The sequence below is a fragment of the Catharus ustulatus genome, chromosome 5, assembly GCF_009819885.2.
Source record: "Catharus ustulatus isolate bCatUst1 chromosome 5, bCatUst1.pri.v2, whole genome shotgun sequence".
In the NCBI taxonomy this organism is placed as follows: Eukaryota; Metazoa; Chordata; class Aves; order Passeriformes; family Turdidae; genus Catharus; species Catharus ustulatus.
The window spans coordinates 28,181,294-28,199,083 of record NC_046225.1 but is presented as its reverse complement, the minus strand read 5'-3'; the positions used below and the strand labels follow the sequence as shown (position 1 = coordinate 28,199,083).

The window sequence follows — 17,790 nt, the reverse complement described above, 5'->3', positions numbered from 1 at the left end:
CAGATCAAGCCAAGCACCCCTTATCTTTCTGTTGAAGGTCACCAGTGAGAAAAAAGTCATGGGTTTTTTGGGGGTTTTCCCCAGTTCAATAATAAAAACCCAGCATTTTTGATGAGAGGAGCTGTGTTATGTCCCTGCTTGTGCTCCCTGCCCTCATGACAGGAGGCAGACTCCTTTCTTTGGAAGGGCAATATTTTTCCCAGGCAGCCTCAGAGGAGACCCCAGTCTCCTCCTGGCCTTTCTCACACCTGAGGAATACAGTTGCACTGGGGCTCTTGGATGAAATCCAAACTCTCATCCATCCTGGCACAGGACAAGGCCTGATCTAAAAATAACCAGTACCATTGCCCAGTGACCTTACTTTGTTCAAAAGTCCTCTGCTTAGTGGATTACTGAATCAATTAATGGATCCTATGATTAATACCTTTCTGGTTTGTGATCACAGGCCTCTACTCCTTTGAACAGAAAATCAGCTTAACACAGGGAAGATTAAAAAACATTGACTCTGAAACTGCCATATGCCTTCATTTGTGGCTCTTGTCCATTACTGGTGAACATCTCTCTTGCCTCAGTATCTCTAGCCGGTCGCCAGTGATTAGGCAGCCAGTGAAAAACACACTAACCATATAGGAAGTAGATAAAAGCATTCTCCCTTATGCCACGCCCCACACAGGCTGTGTTGCTCCCAGCAATCCAGCTGCCAAACTGACTCATCCACAGATCTGACTGGAGCTCAGAATTTGTTCTGCAGACTCTGGCATCAATACTTGTTTTCTGCTTAGCCTTTGCAACTTGCCTTCTCTCTTACACTGAGGGGAACTCTGCTTTTTTGAGTTAGGCTCCAAAAATCCCAGTGCAGAATTCTCTTATTTTGCCCAGCGTCACATAACTGAGTATCTGAACCACAGAGCTTTAACCCACCTACATAACTGGATCTCCCTATTCTCCAGGCATTCAAGAAAACAGGCCCCAAATCCAAGCCAACTCAACATACATCGTAGCCTTTTGTATTTCTACTTCTGTCACTTCTGTTTGAGTGTCAGGAGTTGTGTTGCATCAACTTACTGCACCCTCTTGGGTTTGGTTTGCCACACTTCTCTGCATGAAAGGACAGTTCCTGTGCTGTCTTCCCCCAACAGTTTTCATTACTTCTTAAACTATTACAGCAAAACAATCAAGAGAGAAACTCCAGATGTAACCCATCCTAGGGAGAGAGTCTTCCCACATTAGGTCGAATTCTGTTAATTTTCCCTGATGACTATTCTTAAGGAATTATAATTTTATTTAACTCCCAGAAAGTGTTCCTGCTGAGTGCTGCCTCTGCACTGTGTTCAAGGAGATTTTCCAGCCACAGCACAGCCCAGAGAGAGTGATGTTCCAAGGGGTGATGTGGGCAGATGGCAGGCACTTCTGAGGGAGCTTAGCGCTGAATTGGTCGAGCTAGTTCTTGGAGCCGTGGAGAACAAGCTGCCTTCATAGCAGTCCCCTTCACTCTGAATGCATCTGGGTTGAGTGTAGCCAAGCCCATACGAGGTCTGGAGAGAGAGGGTAGGTATGGTCAATCCTGACTGGAGCAAGGCCAGCTGTCAGCTGCCTGCCAGCTCCCACACCTCCACCTAAGCCTGCCCTTCCCTGTCAACAGAGGATAAAAGGCATCACACCTTCACTGCTGTCGTCAGGGGAGGGATATCTCACAGCCACTATAGCCAGGCATTCTCTCACCCTCTGTGAAACATCCTTCCCAGCACTTCCTGCAGACTGGGCTGAGGTCAGCTGCAACATGCAGGGCAACATGAATGTATTACACTCTGCCCTTTGCCAGTTGGTTGCTTTTTACAGTTGGAATTAATAAGAAGTCTCAACCAGTAATTCCTGATGGCATTAGAAAGTTTCTGTTTCTTCTCTTTTGACTCTCCTTCTACCTCAAAAGCGCTTTTTAAACTGCAATCCATGTAGCATTAACACATCCTGACATAAAATCCATGCATTTTGTACGTGGAAGAGAACTTCCTAATCTTGGCCTAATCTCTCTGGCCAAACACAAATGAACAAGATGCCATAAGCCACACAAAATGGGCTGGCAGTTGATAATTTCCCTGTGACAGGGAAGCCATACCTACCTTGTACTAGGCTGGGCCAGCTCCAGAACCCTTGGTGTAGCCACTGCACGCTTGGCAGCCTCTGTCACAGGCCACTCAGGATCCCGCGGGGGCGTGTAGTTAGCATGGAGTTGTTTTGGTTTTGACAGCTCAATGGTCCGAGGGCTCGCAATTGCCTTCTGAGGTGACCTGGAAACCTGTGGAAGAATGGGGAGGAAGGTCCTGGCATTCAAGAGTGTTCAGCCTGCAACCAACTCAGTGTTCCCAGGTTCACAGTCACTGACTACATGCAGATGGGACATGATTCTGTCCTCAGCTGTGTTTGGCACCAGGCAAACTGGAGAAGGAGAAATTACTGCCTGGCCAGTCCCACAACCTGCCCTCCAGCTTTTTATTATTTACAACCCAACCCCCACAGTGGAGATCCTAGTTATGCACTTGTCCACCTCTCCCCATCCCCACAAGTGCAGGCTAGTCACAGCTCTGCTGTTCTCTGGGGACATGTGCTGGGAGTCAGTCCATGCTCTGAATGGAGCACAAGTCCTCCTTTCCATCTCAGAAAGCAGCTACACCAGCCTCAGGGACAGCAGCAATATCCAAGGCTGGATGAAGAGAGCCAAAAGCAACTGAGCACCTCTGCCCTCTCCTCTGCCAAGAGTCCCGTCGATGTAGGGTCTGGAGCGATGCTTCCTTACCGTAGAGATGACTGAACTAGGATTGGTGTGCCTAGAGCAGCAAGTCAACTCCCTGATCAAGGGCTCAGCGAGTTTCTGGACCCGCACCGATGCATTTGCCGAGGTTGCAAAGCTGGAAACCCGCATTGGCACCTGTATGGGTCCAGAATGGGGGAGGGATGTGCAGACACAGAGCTTGTACAGCAGCCCACAGAGCCATGCTCCCTCTCTACAAGGATGAGCATCCCAGCACCCTTCTTCTGCAGACATGGTCACTCTTAATTTTCCAGAATCCATTACTTTTCTTTCACCGCAACTATTAAGTAATTTTGGTGCTATAGGGATTCCCCAGCTGTCACCCACTCAGAGCCAGGAGGGAAGCACCTGTAATGAGAGCCAAGTAAAAGTGCAGAGAAATTTCTTCTATGTTTTTTATATTCATCTTCCTGGCTGAATCAAATAACTTCCCTGCTAAGGAGAGACACTCAGATTTCAGGGTAAATTTGCTGGTACAGTTAACTGCATTCCTACAGAAAATGTCATTACTTCTCCAGCAGGGGACTTCTTCCAAAATTTGTCACAGGGTTATTGTTGCCCAGTCCTGCTCCAGCCCAGCCTCCCATTTCCCAGGCCCAGAGGCTGCATCCAGAAAACCTAGCCTTTTGCCATGGAAATGAGTGTAATCTGAGATTGCTCCAAGCTCTTTCACCCCTGCCAAAGCAATGACCCATCTAAAAGGAACAAGATCAGAAAGATAAATTAGGCTTCTGGTAAAATGCAGTTAAAATACACATAGTATTTTCAATCTCATGCCCCCTGTGTACTCAGATAGAAGCACAGTTGCCCAACTACGAACATAACTACTCCCTAAGAGCTGAACATGCCATTTCCATCAGGTTTCTCCACTTTCCCAGGCTGCTTTATCAGAGGATGCAGCCCAGATGCCTCCCTTGGCTCTCCTGCTATACTAAGCTGCTCTAAGCAGGTTGGTTTTTTGTCTCCCAGCAGGAGATTTGCAGAGACAACATTCTTCTCTGAAAGGGCAGTTTCTCCCAGTGTTATAAATCCCTGCAGAACCAGACAGCTTCTCCCCTCCACACACTGGGAACATCCAGGGGTGTAATACAGGGTCTAAAAACTCAGGACACTTTGCTTTATCCCTGTACCCTCCAAACCTCACTCAACCTCCTCCTCACCTCTCTGGCTGGCATGAAGTCTGGGTGCAGCCCCTTTGGCTGGGCAAGCTCCAGTATCCGCTGGGAGGCATTATAGTTCCGTGCAGCCAGGGACACGGGCCACTCAGGAGATTCACGGGCTCTGGAAGCAGAGAGTCATGGCACTGTCACTCACAGATGTTCCCCACTCTGGCTGCAGCTGAGATGTCTAAGCCTCACATTTGCTGCAGCAGAAGGCAGCTTTATCTTGTGGCCATTTCCAGTGCAGAACTCATCCCATGAGAGAATCCAGAAGTTCTAATCCCAGCAGAGACCCTGCTCTGCATTTTGTCCTCTGTTTACCCATCCTGTGTTCCTACATTTATTACTTTGAAGATGCACTGATGCTACAAGGCCAAAGGCTCTCCCTATAGCACCCTATAGGCTTTCTAGCCTCTCACCTTTTCTCCAGGTAAGCAGGGAGGTATTTTTTAGGTTCAGCCAACCTCAGCAGCCGTTCAGAAGGGTAGCCAAACTTTGCCAGCAGGGCACGCCCACCAATTACTGGTCTGCACCTGTACAGAAAGAAGGATTTTGAGGAATAGCACAGAACAGCTAGCAAAAGGCAACTGACAGAGAACATGATCCTGGCAGATGGTAACCTAAGTCTGGTTAAACATCCATACCTGCTACATGTACAAAAGCTGATACTGGTGCAAATGGAAAAGCATGAACAAGTAGGCATTTACACCTGAGATTTCCTCACTTTAAATGCCATTTGCACCTGAAGAGTCCTCTTTTAAGCACCCTCAGTGCATTGCTTTCAAAGTCTAGGCTTTTCCTGGACCATTTAAAGAAGCTGCCCCACAAAACCTGGCAGCATTTATGTTGGCCAGCTCTGCCAATTTAGAAACCTCTTTTTTATAATGGCTTGATAGAACCTCATGCTCTTGTACTTGTAGCTCCTTTCATCTTGGTATCTCCCCTAGTGCCTTGTTCATCCAGCATTCAATCAAGCATAACTGTTGGAATATGCCTGTCATCACCAGGGAAGGAACAAGTAGAGGTAAGCAGAAAGGCAGGAAGGGCTGTCATATGGACACCTTTAGCAAGAGGCAGAAGCTCTCAGGAGGATAAGAGCCCCTAACTGGTGATAGTGACAGAGAGGAGAAAACTACAGACATTGATGTCTCGACATCCCTCCAGGTAGAGGAAAGCCAAGAGTGCAACACAGTTTCATCTCCATTCTCATTGCTAGGAGACTTCTAACAGACTAGCAATCACCATTCTAACCCCAAAAGAGTTTCATCTCCTCCAACAGAGCTACAGATGACTTGCTTCAAGTAATGCAGCATCACAGTCATTTATACGTTTTACATAATTTTTCATTCCAATTCCAAAACATGGTTTAGTTTTTCGCCACGCAGTGACAGCAGAGGTTTAACTCAAGGCAAGAGACCTGGAGTCCTTCCAGAAGCAGAACACTGCAAGGTTCTTAAACATTTAATTCAGACTCCAAGAGGATGCAGGGGACCATTAGCTGTATCCAGGTACTTGGCTCGGCTGCATCAGCCCCAATAGGACAGGGAACACTCTAAAGACAGTTACTCCCTACTCACAGGTGCAACACACACATTCCATCAAGGAATATATGCATGCACATGATGTCTACTTCAAACCAAAGCACAGCTGTTGGATGGGTATTTTTGTTACAGCAGAAGAACATGCTCTCTTGTGCTTGGAGACTGAGATCAAGATCAAGCTTCTAGGGCAGCTGATAGGAACCCAGAGCTCTAATCAAACCAGCAACTATGTGTTGCAGAAGTCCTTCTCACAGCTAGAAAGTGGGTATGAGGAAATAAAAGGGCACCAAAATTTAGCACTCCCCAGTTCCCCCTCATTTTGGAAGTCAAGTACTCAGGGTGACTATAGTTCCATAGCACTTTCTTTTCTGCTTCAGACAGCCCCTGTTCCATGCACAAAACAGCTGGTGAGTTTCAGTGCCATGGAGCTACCTGCAGGGCAGTCTCTTCAGGAGAGGAGACGGCATCTCCCCTTTCCCTGGGAGCCAGTACGCTCCCCTAGAGAACATGGTCTGAGTTGCCTCCATCCCCAGGATGTGCTACCGCATCACTGACCTGCACTCGTACTTGCTAAAATCTTTCTTGGGCTTGGACAGAGACAATATTCTTGCAGATGGTTGAGCTGTCAAAGCACCCCATGAGAGGGTCCATATCGTCTCTTGGTCTCCCCATACAAGCCTAGCAGGAACAGCAAGGTTGCGAAATTTTAGTAACATGCACAAGTGTGAAATGTGTTTGCTGGGGCTATCCTTCCCTGCCTAGGATGGAACACACACACACATACACATATATGTCCTATGGCTCCCCACCCCTGCAAAGTGCCACTACCACCCCCTGAGCATTCTCCTTCTGTGGCACTGAATTTCCCAACAGTCTCCTGCTGGTTGTAGTCAACTAAAAAGAAAAGGGTCTTTAAGTGATAGGTCAGGTTTTAGTTACCAGTGGATGTGCAGAAAGAGTAATTTCATTACATCTCTGAAACCCCTGGAGGAGTTTCATCATTGCATTTCTTATGCCTCACCATTACCACCTAACTACACCACAGGTATGACAGTAAAAATAGTAATAATGTTACAGTCAGGGTGTGCCATGGAAAGTGGGTGAGGTTTTACAGCAGGTTAGTGGTTACTCTCCTGTGCCCAGGGCAAATTCAGAGTTACTCATCCCTCACTGAGAGGCCATGGTGGGAGAGGGTACTGGGGTAGTTGGGACAGGGAACAGCAGGGCAATGGGTTTGTGGAGCCTTTTCCAAGACCCATACAGATAATACAAAAGAGATGTTATCAAGCGACTGTTGCCCTGGCTTGTCAAGCTGTAGTTTCATCACATCACATAGACAGCAACTCAGTTCCTAAAGCTGGGCTGTATCTTTTGGACAGAGCAGCCTGGCTCCCATGTTTGGGTCACCTTGCACCACACACCATTCTACCCCACAATATCTCAGTTGGGCAGCTCAGATCAGATGGGGCAACAAAGGCAAGGCTCCAGCCAAGCCCAGGTTTTTGACTGAGAACTTGAAAGAGCAAATTGAAGGGAGCCCTGATGAAGGGAGCCTGCTCAAGTATGGAACATCTCAGTCTGCATCTCAGTCAAAGGGTAAAGGAGTAGCAAGACAATGGCCAGAGGTCTGCTCCAGCTGAGCCCTGTCAGTCCCCAGCCCTTGAGCAAGTGCTGTTAGAGCACCTACTTACCTGGGACTGCTTTCACAAAATACTGGCTTGGGTTCTGCAAGTACATGTATCCTGCCAAAATTGCAGAAAAGGACAAACATGCCATTAACAATACAGTTAAACCAACAAAGCATAAGAAGCTATTGCTGTACTCAAAGCCATATAAACACTCACAAGCCCCTTTGCTTTTGCCTCCATTCCCTTGAATTAAGGACCTCTCTCTTCAAGAACTTTCCATCTATTTAATCTGGCAAACTCACCAGCCCATGAATTTTTGTATTTTCTCTTGGACTGCAGAGACACAAATTTGCAATTCTGCCTCCACTGATGGCTAGGAGAGTGGGAAAGAACTTTTCTGGTCAATAACATACCATGGAATAGGTACGAGAAGGATGATCTCCCAGCCTATGGGAGGTCAGATGAACAAACACCTGTTATCACCACTGGTTTAATAAAAGGCACCATGGGGACACCACTGTATTCCCACATGGCTTCAGGAGCATGTTTTATTTCAGTCTGTTTAGCATAGAGGTCCTAGATGCTATAGAGACATAGGAACATACATGGTCTTTGCCCCAGGAGCAGCTCTGGAAATGTTTTTACTGAATATACAACAGACCAAAACCTTTCATGAAGATCAGGTATCACTGCTGAGTCCTGAAATCCCAGTGACTGGGAAGTGCCTGAACTTCATGAGCCTTGGTACAGAGAGAACAAGATGATCCAGTGCCACAAATGTGTTACAGAACTCCTTTATGTCACAGACCAACCCCATACCCAACCACTGGGGCTACAGGTGCCTACCCACAGACAGCTAGTGAACAACCGCATTGGCAGGCAACTGTGGAAATGCCCTACCATGGAAAAAAGCACAGAAGGTGCCTGGGGTATTGCTCCCCTGCTCCATATCACCTGGCAATACGGCAGCACGGCCCCAAAGAAGACCAAGGACACCAGCAGAGAGAGATATTTGCCAACAGAAAACAATCTGCTTTGGGGACACACCTGCGGTTTCTCTGATTGAACTAATACTGCTAGTAAGATGCCAAGCCCTGGCAAATGCTTGTCAGAGAGCTCAGTGTCACAGAGATCCCTGAAATGGCAGGTGCTGTTACAACATATCACTGCATGAGACGCCTGTCACACCTAACTTGGGCCACAGTGCTGCAAGCGCAAGTCCTGCTGAGACTCCACAGAGACAACTGCCCATAGGACTTTGGCCCCCTGTCACCAGTCCAAGACAGGATACGGTCAGGAAGACAGACATCATTTCAGGAGCCAAAACCCAGTTTAAGTTCTTGATTTCCAAGCAGATCCCCAGAGGGTTTTCCTTGCAAAGGTGCAATGGGATGAAGGACTAGCACACAGAGTTCTAGCTGTGTTGCAGAGCTGGCACTATCTCTGCAAGTAGGCTCATTGCTTTTCCTCAGCTGCTGGCATAGACCCAACACACAGCCACAGCCAAATCTAGCACAATATACACGTGGTCCTAGTGCCCCACACTACTGTACAAAGTTTGCATCATGATCCAGCGAAGAACAAGGTACACATACATTCACATCAGGTCTCTCAACTCACTTGACAACCTTTTTTTGGTCTTTTTCCAATTACAAAAAGAAATATTACATTTATCATGGCAAAAGCTCTAGACAGACAGGCATCCTCACTCAGGATGTACCTACAGCAGCTCTGCAAATTGAATGGGTTAAACCACCTCACTGACAAGACAGCCCTGGTGGAGCCTTTATTGTTTGGGCCTGCTCATGCTTCCCAGCAAGAAAAATGGGATCTTGCTTCAGCCAGACACAGAAACACTTCCTCTCCACTGTCTGAGCATTCACAGACTCATTGCTTAAGGGCGATCAACTCCTTTTGAGATCAATGCCCTGTAAAGTGAAGAGTCACAGCTTCTGTTTTGAAGGGACAGGATGGATGGATGTTTTTCAGAAGCTGAGGTAAGGGCAAAACCAGGCATAATTTCCTCTCAAGTGTTTATCACAGTGTCATCCAATATATTAACTCACTGATTGGTGTAAATCCCTGACTGAGCCCTCTCAAGAAACAATGGCCTGAACACCCAGCCAGGAGGGGAGGGCTTCTTACCTGCTGCGTGGGCTTACAGGTGTGTAAGATGTATAAGATGGCACTGCAAAGACAAGAATAGGTAAATTTAAAAGCTTGATGACACCTGGAGCCTGGGCTGCCTGCTCTTTCACATGCAATAATCATATAGCAGACGAAGTCTGTGCATCTCCTCAGGACAGCTGCTCAGCATGTTTGTATTGTTTTTCCCTGGTACCTTCCTCTCCAGTGGTTGCTTCTCACAGGGGGATGCTGGCAACCCCCAAGGCTGCAGGATAGAGCACCCCCAGCACTACATCCTCCTCCTGGCACAAGCACCAGTGGTCTCCAGCCTATGGGCTCCCACCTGACTCAGTGTAGCCACCCCTTATGACTGCCTTCAGCAGCTTCCAGGGATGGTTTTCAGAGCCTTAGGAGAGTAGCAGCTGTGTTGAACTGGAACTCGGTGCCGGGACAAAACAACGAGGAGGTCAGGGATACGGGATGACAGGGAAAGCAGCGACGTGGCAACACGTGCAGCCACATGCCCCGACGGCAGCGATGACTATGAAACGGGCCCGGCATCCCGCAATACCCGCTACAGTGCCCGGGGCCTGCCGGCGCTAGCTAGCCCACCGTGCCCGGAAGCCCTCCCTGCCCGAGCCCGCCGGGGTTGGGGTCGGGGCCGAGACTGGGGTCGGCGCCGGGGCTCGGCGGAGGGGCCGCCCCCACCCGCGGGTGCCAGCGCCGCTCAGGCCCAGCTGCCCCAGTCCCACGCACCGTAGACCTTCCCAGCCGCCGCCATGGCTCGGCCCCGCCCCGCCCCGCCCCGCCCCGCCCAACGGCTCCGCCCGCCCCTCCCGGCCGCGGCGGGCCGGGGCACACACACTGGGTGCCGGTGACAGCCCGAGCCCGGGCCACGACAGCAGCCGCACGGGCTTGGCCTCTCCCCACGGGTCCCTGTCATTCTGGCAGCCCCAGAGAGGCTTCGGGAGCCTCCCGCACCCGAACGTCTTGTTCCCCAAGTGGAAGAGAAGAGAGCAGCCCGGACCGGTGGTTAGGGTGGAATTTTCTGCTTTATGCGTCTGTTACAAACGACAAAACTATAAAACTATAAAAGCCTCATACAATAGATGCGGGTGCAAAATCGGTCCTTTACAGGACTGCTCCTGGCTCACATCCTTTGAGTATAATTAGGAGGACACTGGGAGAGTGACACTCCTCAGCAACTTGTCACCTTCCTAACCTGCTAACAGAAATCACTATCAAGAAACAATAGGGTTGTCACAACTAAGACTGCTTGCTCGAGGACATCTCGGACTAAGCTTAAATAAGCTGCTCAACCTGATGGACAAGTCTCTCACCTTTGCTGTCAATTTAACTTAAAAGCATCCAGTCACTACCTCAAATTACTCCATTTTGGTTTTTTGCCTGGAGGCAAAGAAACATCTAACACATACTGCTTTCATTTTCTTGTTCTTACCCACTGAAGAAGCAGTAGCCAACCCAATTTCCAGAGATTACCAATTTGCCACTCCCATAACAACTGTGTCCAATACAACAACAAGAATTGTCACTGTCAAAAATAATAGTTGCAGCACCTTAAATTTCTGACACTGTCAAGATGTAAGGTCTCATTTTTAACAGAACAGCACTGTTAAAATGGTTCTGTAAAAATCTGTGAAGTAAACATATTTCACTTTAACCTGAGACATCAAGCCATGTTAAATTCACTGGATGCAGCTTTCTTCCATAGAAGTCAGTGCTCGATTCCCACATGACATGAAGGTATCTAGCCCATCTAAGCTGTATTTTCCCTTAAATCTGCTGCCTGAGAGACAGAGTATTTTTCTCCTACAAACATGCTAAAAATAGACTACTTCTCAAAGGTATTTTCAAACCACTATAAATTAAGATTTTCTTACCGACTAGATATCACTTTCAGAGGAATTCCTTACCCATCAGGAAAGCATATCTGTACATTTCAGCTGCCACACAGAAAACTGACCATATACTAACACCTGCTCTCCCTCAGCTGCAAACACCATGTTGTAAGAAAAGAGCTGTTACTGTGTTTCCAAAACCAGCTGCCCTATCAGTTCCTTGGCATCCTTCATGCCGGAAGAGATCTCAGAGCCATCTTCTGCCACATGGGTACCAATCAAGAACATCTTCCTCTCGTCCCCAATATCAGACAGAGCCAGAGCATCGTGAATATCAGTGATGCAATATGCACCTTTGAGGTCCTGTTACACAAAAATAAAACAACACTGTTAGTTGCAAGAGGTGGTGGCAGCATTCTTCCTTTGAGTCACTGCTTTTGTCCAGGGAGGGAAAGAGTCTCAAAGGCTCTGGGGTACCAGTCTTATGTACCTACTATGACGTCACTTCCCATGTACTAAAATGTCTTGGGAAAAAGAGTTAATCTCTAACCTAATTTCATCCCAAAGAAATATGGGTACAGTTGCTTCTATTTCTACACTAATTCCACTGTTTCTGATAACTATGTAAGACCACCTGCACAAGGGAGACAAAAACACTGCTGGCCCAAGACCCCAGGTGCACAAAAAAAGAGTTACAAGAATAGGGCAAATACACAACAGTCATGCCCTGCCTACCTTCTCAGCCAGCAGTGTTTCTGATGCATTTGAGTCTGATGAAGTCCAAGCCTGCACTTGTGCTCAAGAGTAACAAAAATGACTACTAGTAACGAGCCTCAGTTACTAGTAATTTAGGAGGTAACAATGTAGAGCAAACTGCGCACACAACCTTGATAAAAGAGAATCTGTGATTAAGACCCTTGGGCTCTTCTGTCATCTGATTGTACTAGAGGCCCAATTCTTTTCCAGGTACAGCACCAATCCTTGAGACTTTCACAAAGATCTTAAAAAAAAAAAAAAAGGAAGCACTGCCTTGTGAGGAAAGCTGCTCTTTCTCTCAGGTTTCAGAAGCAGCCTTAGGAACAACTAACTGAAGGCAAACAACAATGCTTCACTTTTTTCAATAATGCTGTCGGCTTGGTGAAGTGGTACTTCTAGGCAGATACTCAGAACAGAAACCTAACTTCAGATCTAACTGTAGTCTCCCTTGAAGCTCCCATGCCTTGCAACTGTACAGCAGTTTCCACCGACAGCTCTGATTGCATCTTCACCAAGCACAGGATCTGCATCTTACATATCCAAAACTACCTCAGATTATTTTGTTTTGTGGTTAACAGGTGTGTCAGAAAGACTCCCAGCCATGTGCGGTCCTTAAAGGCGTGAAGCCTCATTTGAAAAGCTTTGTTGCTGTTTCCAAAGCTGTGCCAGCAGCAGGGAACTGTTACCTGTTTGTTGGCCAAAACTACCACAGGCAGGGTGGAATTATTCTGGATTAGTTGATGAAGCAGCTGTTTCGCCATAGGCAGTCGGGCATGATCAGCCGAGTCCACGACATAGACCAGCAACAGCACTTTGGGCAAGTACATCTTCCAGTAAGAACGAAGAGATTCACTGCCCCCAACTGGAAGGGAAGACAACAGCACAAGATTCACCAAGTAATTCAAGCAGCACTGCTCCCACAGGTGCAGACAGCAGACCCTGGGCTGAAAATCCAAGGTATTTGGATTATCAAAACCTCAAAGTATTTGAGCTACTCTACATGAGACTGAAAACAGCTTTGTTTTCCCCAGTCAGGTCCCATGAAGGCATATGTGTATGCTCTGGAGGAAAAAAAAAAAATCTTTCCACTTTAAGCTCTTATTTTGAGAGGATTCTGGGTTCAATTTCTTTACAGTTGCTTTCTGCCTTGTTGGTTCTTGCTCTCAAGCAAGTAAGGAGAGCAGAAGGGGAGTTCAGTGTCCATAGACACCAAATGTCCCCATATTACCTATCTCCAAATGCCCATCTCATTTTAAGACAAAGCAGGTCTACAATTTCCAGAGGAGAAATTTAGCTCTGAGGTGAGGAGGACTCTAATTTTGTTTTTATGACAGTATAAATGAACTCAAAATTCCCACAGTTTTGTCAATAACCAGAGATGCTTAAGGAAGAGAGAAAATCAAATTCCAGCAGACTCTTCAGGCAACCCTTCGGAGTAATCTTTGTACAGCATTCATTTCTCCATGAGCTCTTCTCTGCTGAATACAGAGGAAAGCTGTTCACCATCAAAACTAGGCCATAAAATAATTTTCTAGTGAAACCATAGATAGCAAGTTGTTTGAGATTGTTGTTCCCATCTAGGGACAAAGAATTCAGTAGTTTGCTGAGTTTAATAGCAGAAGGAATAAGTATCAGTATATTAAGTATTTCAGATTTGTTTTCAGGTTTCTAGGTCTTCTCCAGACACATTGCAGGACCACTCACTCAGAGAGTGCCGAGGTACTCAAAAGACATGGGCGTCTTTCAAAAGTGGCAAGTTTTTCAAAGTTAAGTATCTGAGGTTCCCTATCACTGTCTCCTGCCTTACATAGGAGCTCTTTTCAAAATTGTCTGACTATACAGACGTCTCTTATGACTGTTCTGTGTCAAAGCAATTTTGTTTTCACTTAAGTCAAAAGGGTTCAGTAGTTTCAAGAATATGGAAAGGGAAGTAACATTTCTCACTAGAGCATGCCTGCCTCTTCAAGTGGCCCAGTGTACAGTAAATTCACGAATACAAGCCACACTGAGTATAAGCCGCATCTCTGGGTGTTGGCAAATATTTCGGTTTTTGTCCATAAATAAGCCGCACCCGAATATAAGCCGCTCTGTTGTTCACAGCGAGGACCCGCGTGCAATTAGTAACAGAACCGCGGGAGGGCGGGGTTTACTGGCTGAGCTAAGGCTGTGCAGGCTCGGCCCGCTTGGGGCTGCTGACGGGGCCAGGTGGCCCAGCCCGGTGCTGCCGCTCGGGGCCTCCCGCCGCTGCCACTGGGCTCGGTCACCCCGGGTCGGTGCTGCCCCGCGGTGGCTGGCAGGGACGGAGCTTCCCCCGCTCCTACGGCAGCGGCGGCGGGCGGGGACGGAGCTTTCCTGCGCCCATGGCGTCGGCGGCGGGCAGGGACGGAGCTTTCCCGCACCCGTGGCGCCGGCGGCGGGCGCGGACAAAGCACCCCGCCTCCTCCCCGAGCCGCGGCAATGGCTGCGCGGGGCTCCCGTCAGCTCCCCGAGACGTGGCAATGGCGGCGCGCGCTTCCACCTGCCTCCCCGGGCCACAGCAATGGCTGCGCGGGGCTCCCATCGGCTCCCGGAGCTGCGGCAATGGCGGCGCCCCCCTCCATCCTCCCCGGGCCACGGCAATGGCGGTGCAGGGCCCCCGTCGGCTCCCCGAGATGTGGCAATGGCGGCGCGTGCTTCCACCTGCCTCCCCGGGCCACAGCAATGGCTGCGCGGGGCTCCCGTCGGCTCCCGGAGCCGCGGCAATGGCGGCGCCCCTCCCCGTCCTCCCCGGGCCGCGGCAATGGTGGTGCAGGGCCCCCGTCGGCTCCCCGAGTCGCGGCAATGGCGGCACGGGCTCCCCCCCCGTCCTCCCCAGGCCGCGGCAATGGTGGCGCAGGGCCCCCGTCGGCTCCCCGAGCCGCGGCAATGGCGGCGCCCCCCCCCGTCCTCCCTGAGCCACAGCAATGGCGGCGCAGGGCCACCGTCGGCTCCCCGAGCCGCGGCAATGGCGGCACGCCCCCCCACCCGTCCTCCCCTGGGCTGCGGCAGAGGAGGGAAGAAGAGAGTTCTCCCGCCTCTCTCCCCGCCCGCCGTGCTGCCTGCAGGGAGCCAGGGCAACACAGTAACACTGTAACAATCGCGGAATGCCGGCTTTTACTGGCAGGTGCTTGGCTCGGCGCCCTGGCTGGCACATCTGGGGTTGTAAATGTCAGAAAATTATTCACATACTAGCCGCACTTCCGGGTTTCCACCAAAATTTTTGTCAAATTGCTGCGGCTTGTATTCGTGAAATTACTGTAACTGCAAGTCTGCCATTATGGAAAGGAGCCAAAGGGCTGTGACTGACATGTAATGTTTGGAACAGGAGCCCGATTCCATACTGTGATACTGCAGGGGCTCAGCACTGCTCCCTTTGTTAAGTGTATTCTTGCATAGCATAACCCAGAGGTCAGCAACCTCACAGAGAATACTTTTCTCCCCCAAACTTATAGGAACTCAACAGAAGCCAGGAGCTCCTACCCCATGCACAGGACAAGATACCACCCAGTTATCTGTACGCTGGTACAAAGAAATAGAACAGTTTTCCACCTGTCTAAGCCAGCAAAATAAAACCCCTGCTATTTGCTGATCACCCCTGCCAAGTGATCACAGCATAGGCTGCTAAACCCTGGACTAGGCGACGATACAGACTGGCTAAGTAACCAGATTAGAGAGCCATGGATGGATTTACCTGGCTGAACTGGCCTGAGACATTGCATTTCCCATGGGTCAGATAGCAGCCATCACATCTCAGTCACTACCAACCTGGACCAGAGAGGGAAAGACGACTCAGGAACAACAGGTTCTGCTGTGGGGCGGGCAATGCTGGGCCCAGACAATCCCCAGGAAGAAGAGACACTGTGGATTTCTCTGAGCTCAGACAGGCAAAGCACATCCCAGTAGGAGACACCCTCTTACCTACCAGGCAAGGAGCACAGATTACAAGCATCTGTCTAAAGATTATTTCCCCAAGCATTACCACTGCAGAGACTCCTATGGTAATAAGAGTGGGAATGAAACTCTGACTAAGTTGCCTCATCCCCACACCCCAAAAACTTACCTGGGAACAGCACAACTCCTTTAGACTTGCTAAAGGTACAGAGGCATCTATGGGCTAGCTGCCAAATGAGCCAGTCAAGCACTGGTAAAGCACTGGTAAAGCACAGTGGAGAAACAGCAGGAAGTAACGAGCAGCTCCTGCCTCGACAGAAGGCAGGCATGGATGAAGCTGGGATGTCAGCCTCTTTGTACCAGGGAGTGACCTGATCCCATGGCTTCCACCTTTCCCATCAGCTAGCTGCACCTCGAATAGCTGTGACACACCAGAGGCATCACAGGAGATGCCCTCTGCAGGCAGAGACAATACTCAAAAATCAGAGTTGAAGATAATACAGAAATTTTAACAAAATGCTACAGACATTCAAAAGACTGTTAAAGACTGGAAAACACCATTTTAGGAGGCTTTTGAACAGAAAGGGTATAAAGTTTTTGTCTTCCCCTCTCTTTCACTTATTATTTATTCCTCTGTAGCTCCTGCCCTTTGCCAGGCACAAGCACCAAGAAGAAGCAGTACAACAGCTATGGGTTACAACACAGGGCTTACTTGGGGAAATCTCAGCTTGTTTCACCCAAGCAGGCTTATTACCCATCTCTCTCTGGGAGTAGAATTCCCAGGATGTCAGGGTTGAATGAGAACTGATGTCTAACACCATTATGTCTTCTCACGCAAAGAGGCTGGGTAGGAAAGCAGAATCCCCAAGGAGAAAATAATCATAACTTCACATTATCTAAGCAGGCATGTGGGGACATTGAACTTTTAAAATATGTGCCTGATCCCTAGGGCATAAAACAGGAACTTATTTTATATTCAATAGTAAAACAGGTTCACTCACTCTCCAGAAAATCCATCTGGGACTCTTCGGTGTAGATGCAGATTGCATTGAAACCTTCGGTGGGAGCCACGCTGCGCTTGACGTGGTTAATTGCCAGAGAGTGGAGAATGCTAGTCTTCCCAGCCCCATCCAGACCCAGAACCAGGATCTGCTTACTGTGTCCTTTACCCTGCAAAGCGAGGGGCACCACATTTACCCGGCCGGGGCAAGAGTAAAGCTTAGCAGGGCTGGGGGAAAGAAGGAGGCTGAACAAGGGGCCTAGAGGGCACAGCAAAAGCCCCTCCCGCGGTAAAGAAGCTGAAGATGCCCGCGGGGCTCCTGCGGCACAAACGCAACGGCCGCAGCGATGAGGGATCCCTGGGACACCAGCCGGCCCGGGCACCGCGGGGCAGAAAAGCCGGGAGAGTGGCCCCGGCCTGGCCACCGCCCCGCCGCGGCCCAAGCCGCCTCCGGGGCTGCCGGAGAGTGCCGGGGCCGCTGCCCCGCCGAGAGGACCCGGGCGACCCCGGGCGGCCCCGCGGGTGTTCCTCGATCCCGCGGCTTCGCCCGCCGCCCCGACCTAGCCCCGGTACCTGATCGGCAGCGGCGGCTACAGAGCGAGCGGGCAGCGCGACACGGCTCCGCAGGCGGGCCCAGGCCCGGAGCGCCACGACCATGCCGCCTGCCAGGGCCAGCGCCGCCCCGCAGAGCGCGGCGGTCCGCAGGCGGGAGCCCATCACCGTTCCGGCCGCGGGCACCACTCCAGCCACGGGCACCCGACACCGCGCAGCCGCACCGCGCACGGAGAGCGCCCCCTCGCAGCCCCGAGCGCTGCTCCCGCCGCCAGCCGGGCGCCCAGTGCCAGGCTGGGAACACCAGGTTCTCGCTGGTACGGGAGGCCACGGTTTCCGCACACCCGTTGCTACACTCCCCCCACTCCCTCTCCCGGCTCCCATCCCCGCGGGATTTGTTCCCAGCTTTGCCTCTGTCTGCGCGCCCAGCTGCGGCGCAGCAGTCAGGA

General features: G+C 50.0%; 1 protein-coding gene across 8 annotated transcripts; it reads right to left on the bottom strand.

The window, feature by feature from the left end:
• Positions 1 to 789: 789 nt before the first annotated feature.
• Positions 790 to 17,468, bottom strand: ARL9 (ADP ribosylation factor like GTPase 9). Of its 8 annotated transcripts, none has more exons than XM_033059554.2 (11): positions 17,363 to 17,468; positions 16,791 to 16,959; positions 12,567 to 12,742; positions 11,478 to 11,487; positions 9,284 to 9,326; positions 7,202 to 7,252; positions 6,066 to 6,188; positions 4,389 to 4,502; positions 3,970 to 4,090; positions 2,121 to 2,296; positions 790 to 1,535 (listed from the first exon to the last, which is right to left on the bottom strand). In XM_033059554.2, the coding sequence occupies exons 1-11, from the start codon at positions 17,444 to 17,446 to the stop codon at positions 1,421 to 1,423; spliced, it is 1,182 nt and encodes a 393-aa protein (XP_032915445.1). In that variant the 5' UTR covers positions 17,447 to 17,468; the 3' UTR covers positions 790 to 1,420. The 8 variants fall into 8 exon arrangements, 7 of the variants coding, with proteins under 7 accessions (XP_032915445.1, XP_032915449.1, XP_032915447.1 ...); XM_033059558.2 differs by lacking the exon at positions 17,363 to 17,468 and adding an exon at positions 15,590 to 15,663 and having other exon boundaries at positions 16,791 to 16,875; XM_033059556.2 differs by lacking the exon at positions 6,066 to 6,188.
• Positions 17,469 to 17,790: the final 322 nt, after the last annotated feature.

Coding starts and splice junctions, on each gene's coding strand:
- ARL9 (XM_033059554.2), bottom strand. CDS start 17,446: ATGGTCGTGGCGCTCCGGGCCTGGGCCCGCCTGCGGAGCCGTGTCGCG. Junction 12,743..16,790: donor CCAGATGGATTTTCTGGAGA/GTGAGTGAACCT, acceptor CTTCCCTTCCAG/TTGGGGGCAGTGAATCTCTT. Junction 7,253..9,283: donor CCTGTAAGCCCACGCAGCAG/GTAAGAAGCCCT, acceptor CAATTTTGGCAG/GATACATGTACTTGCAGAAC.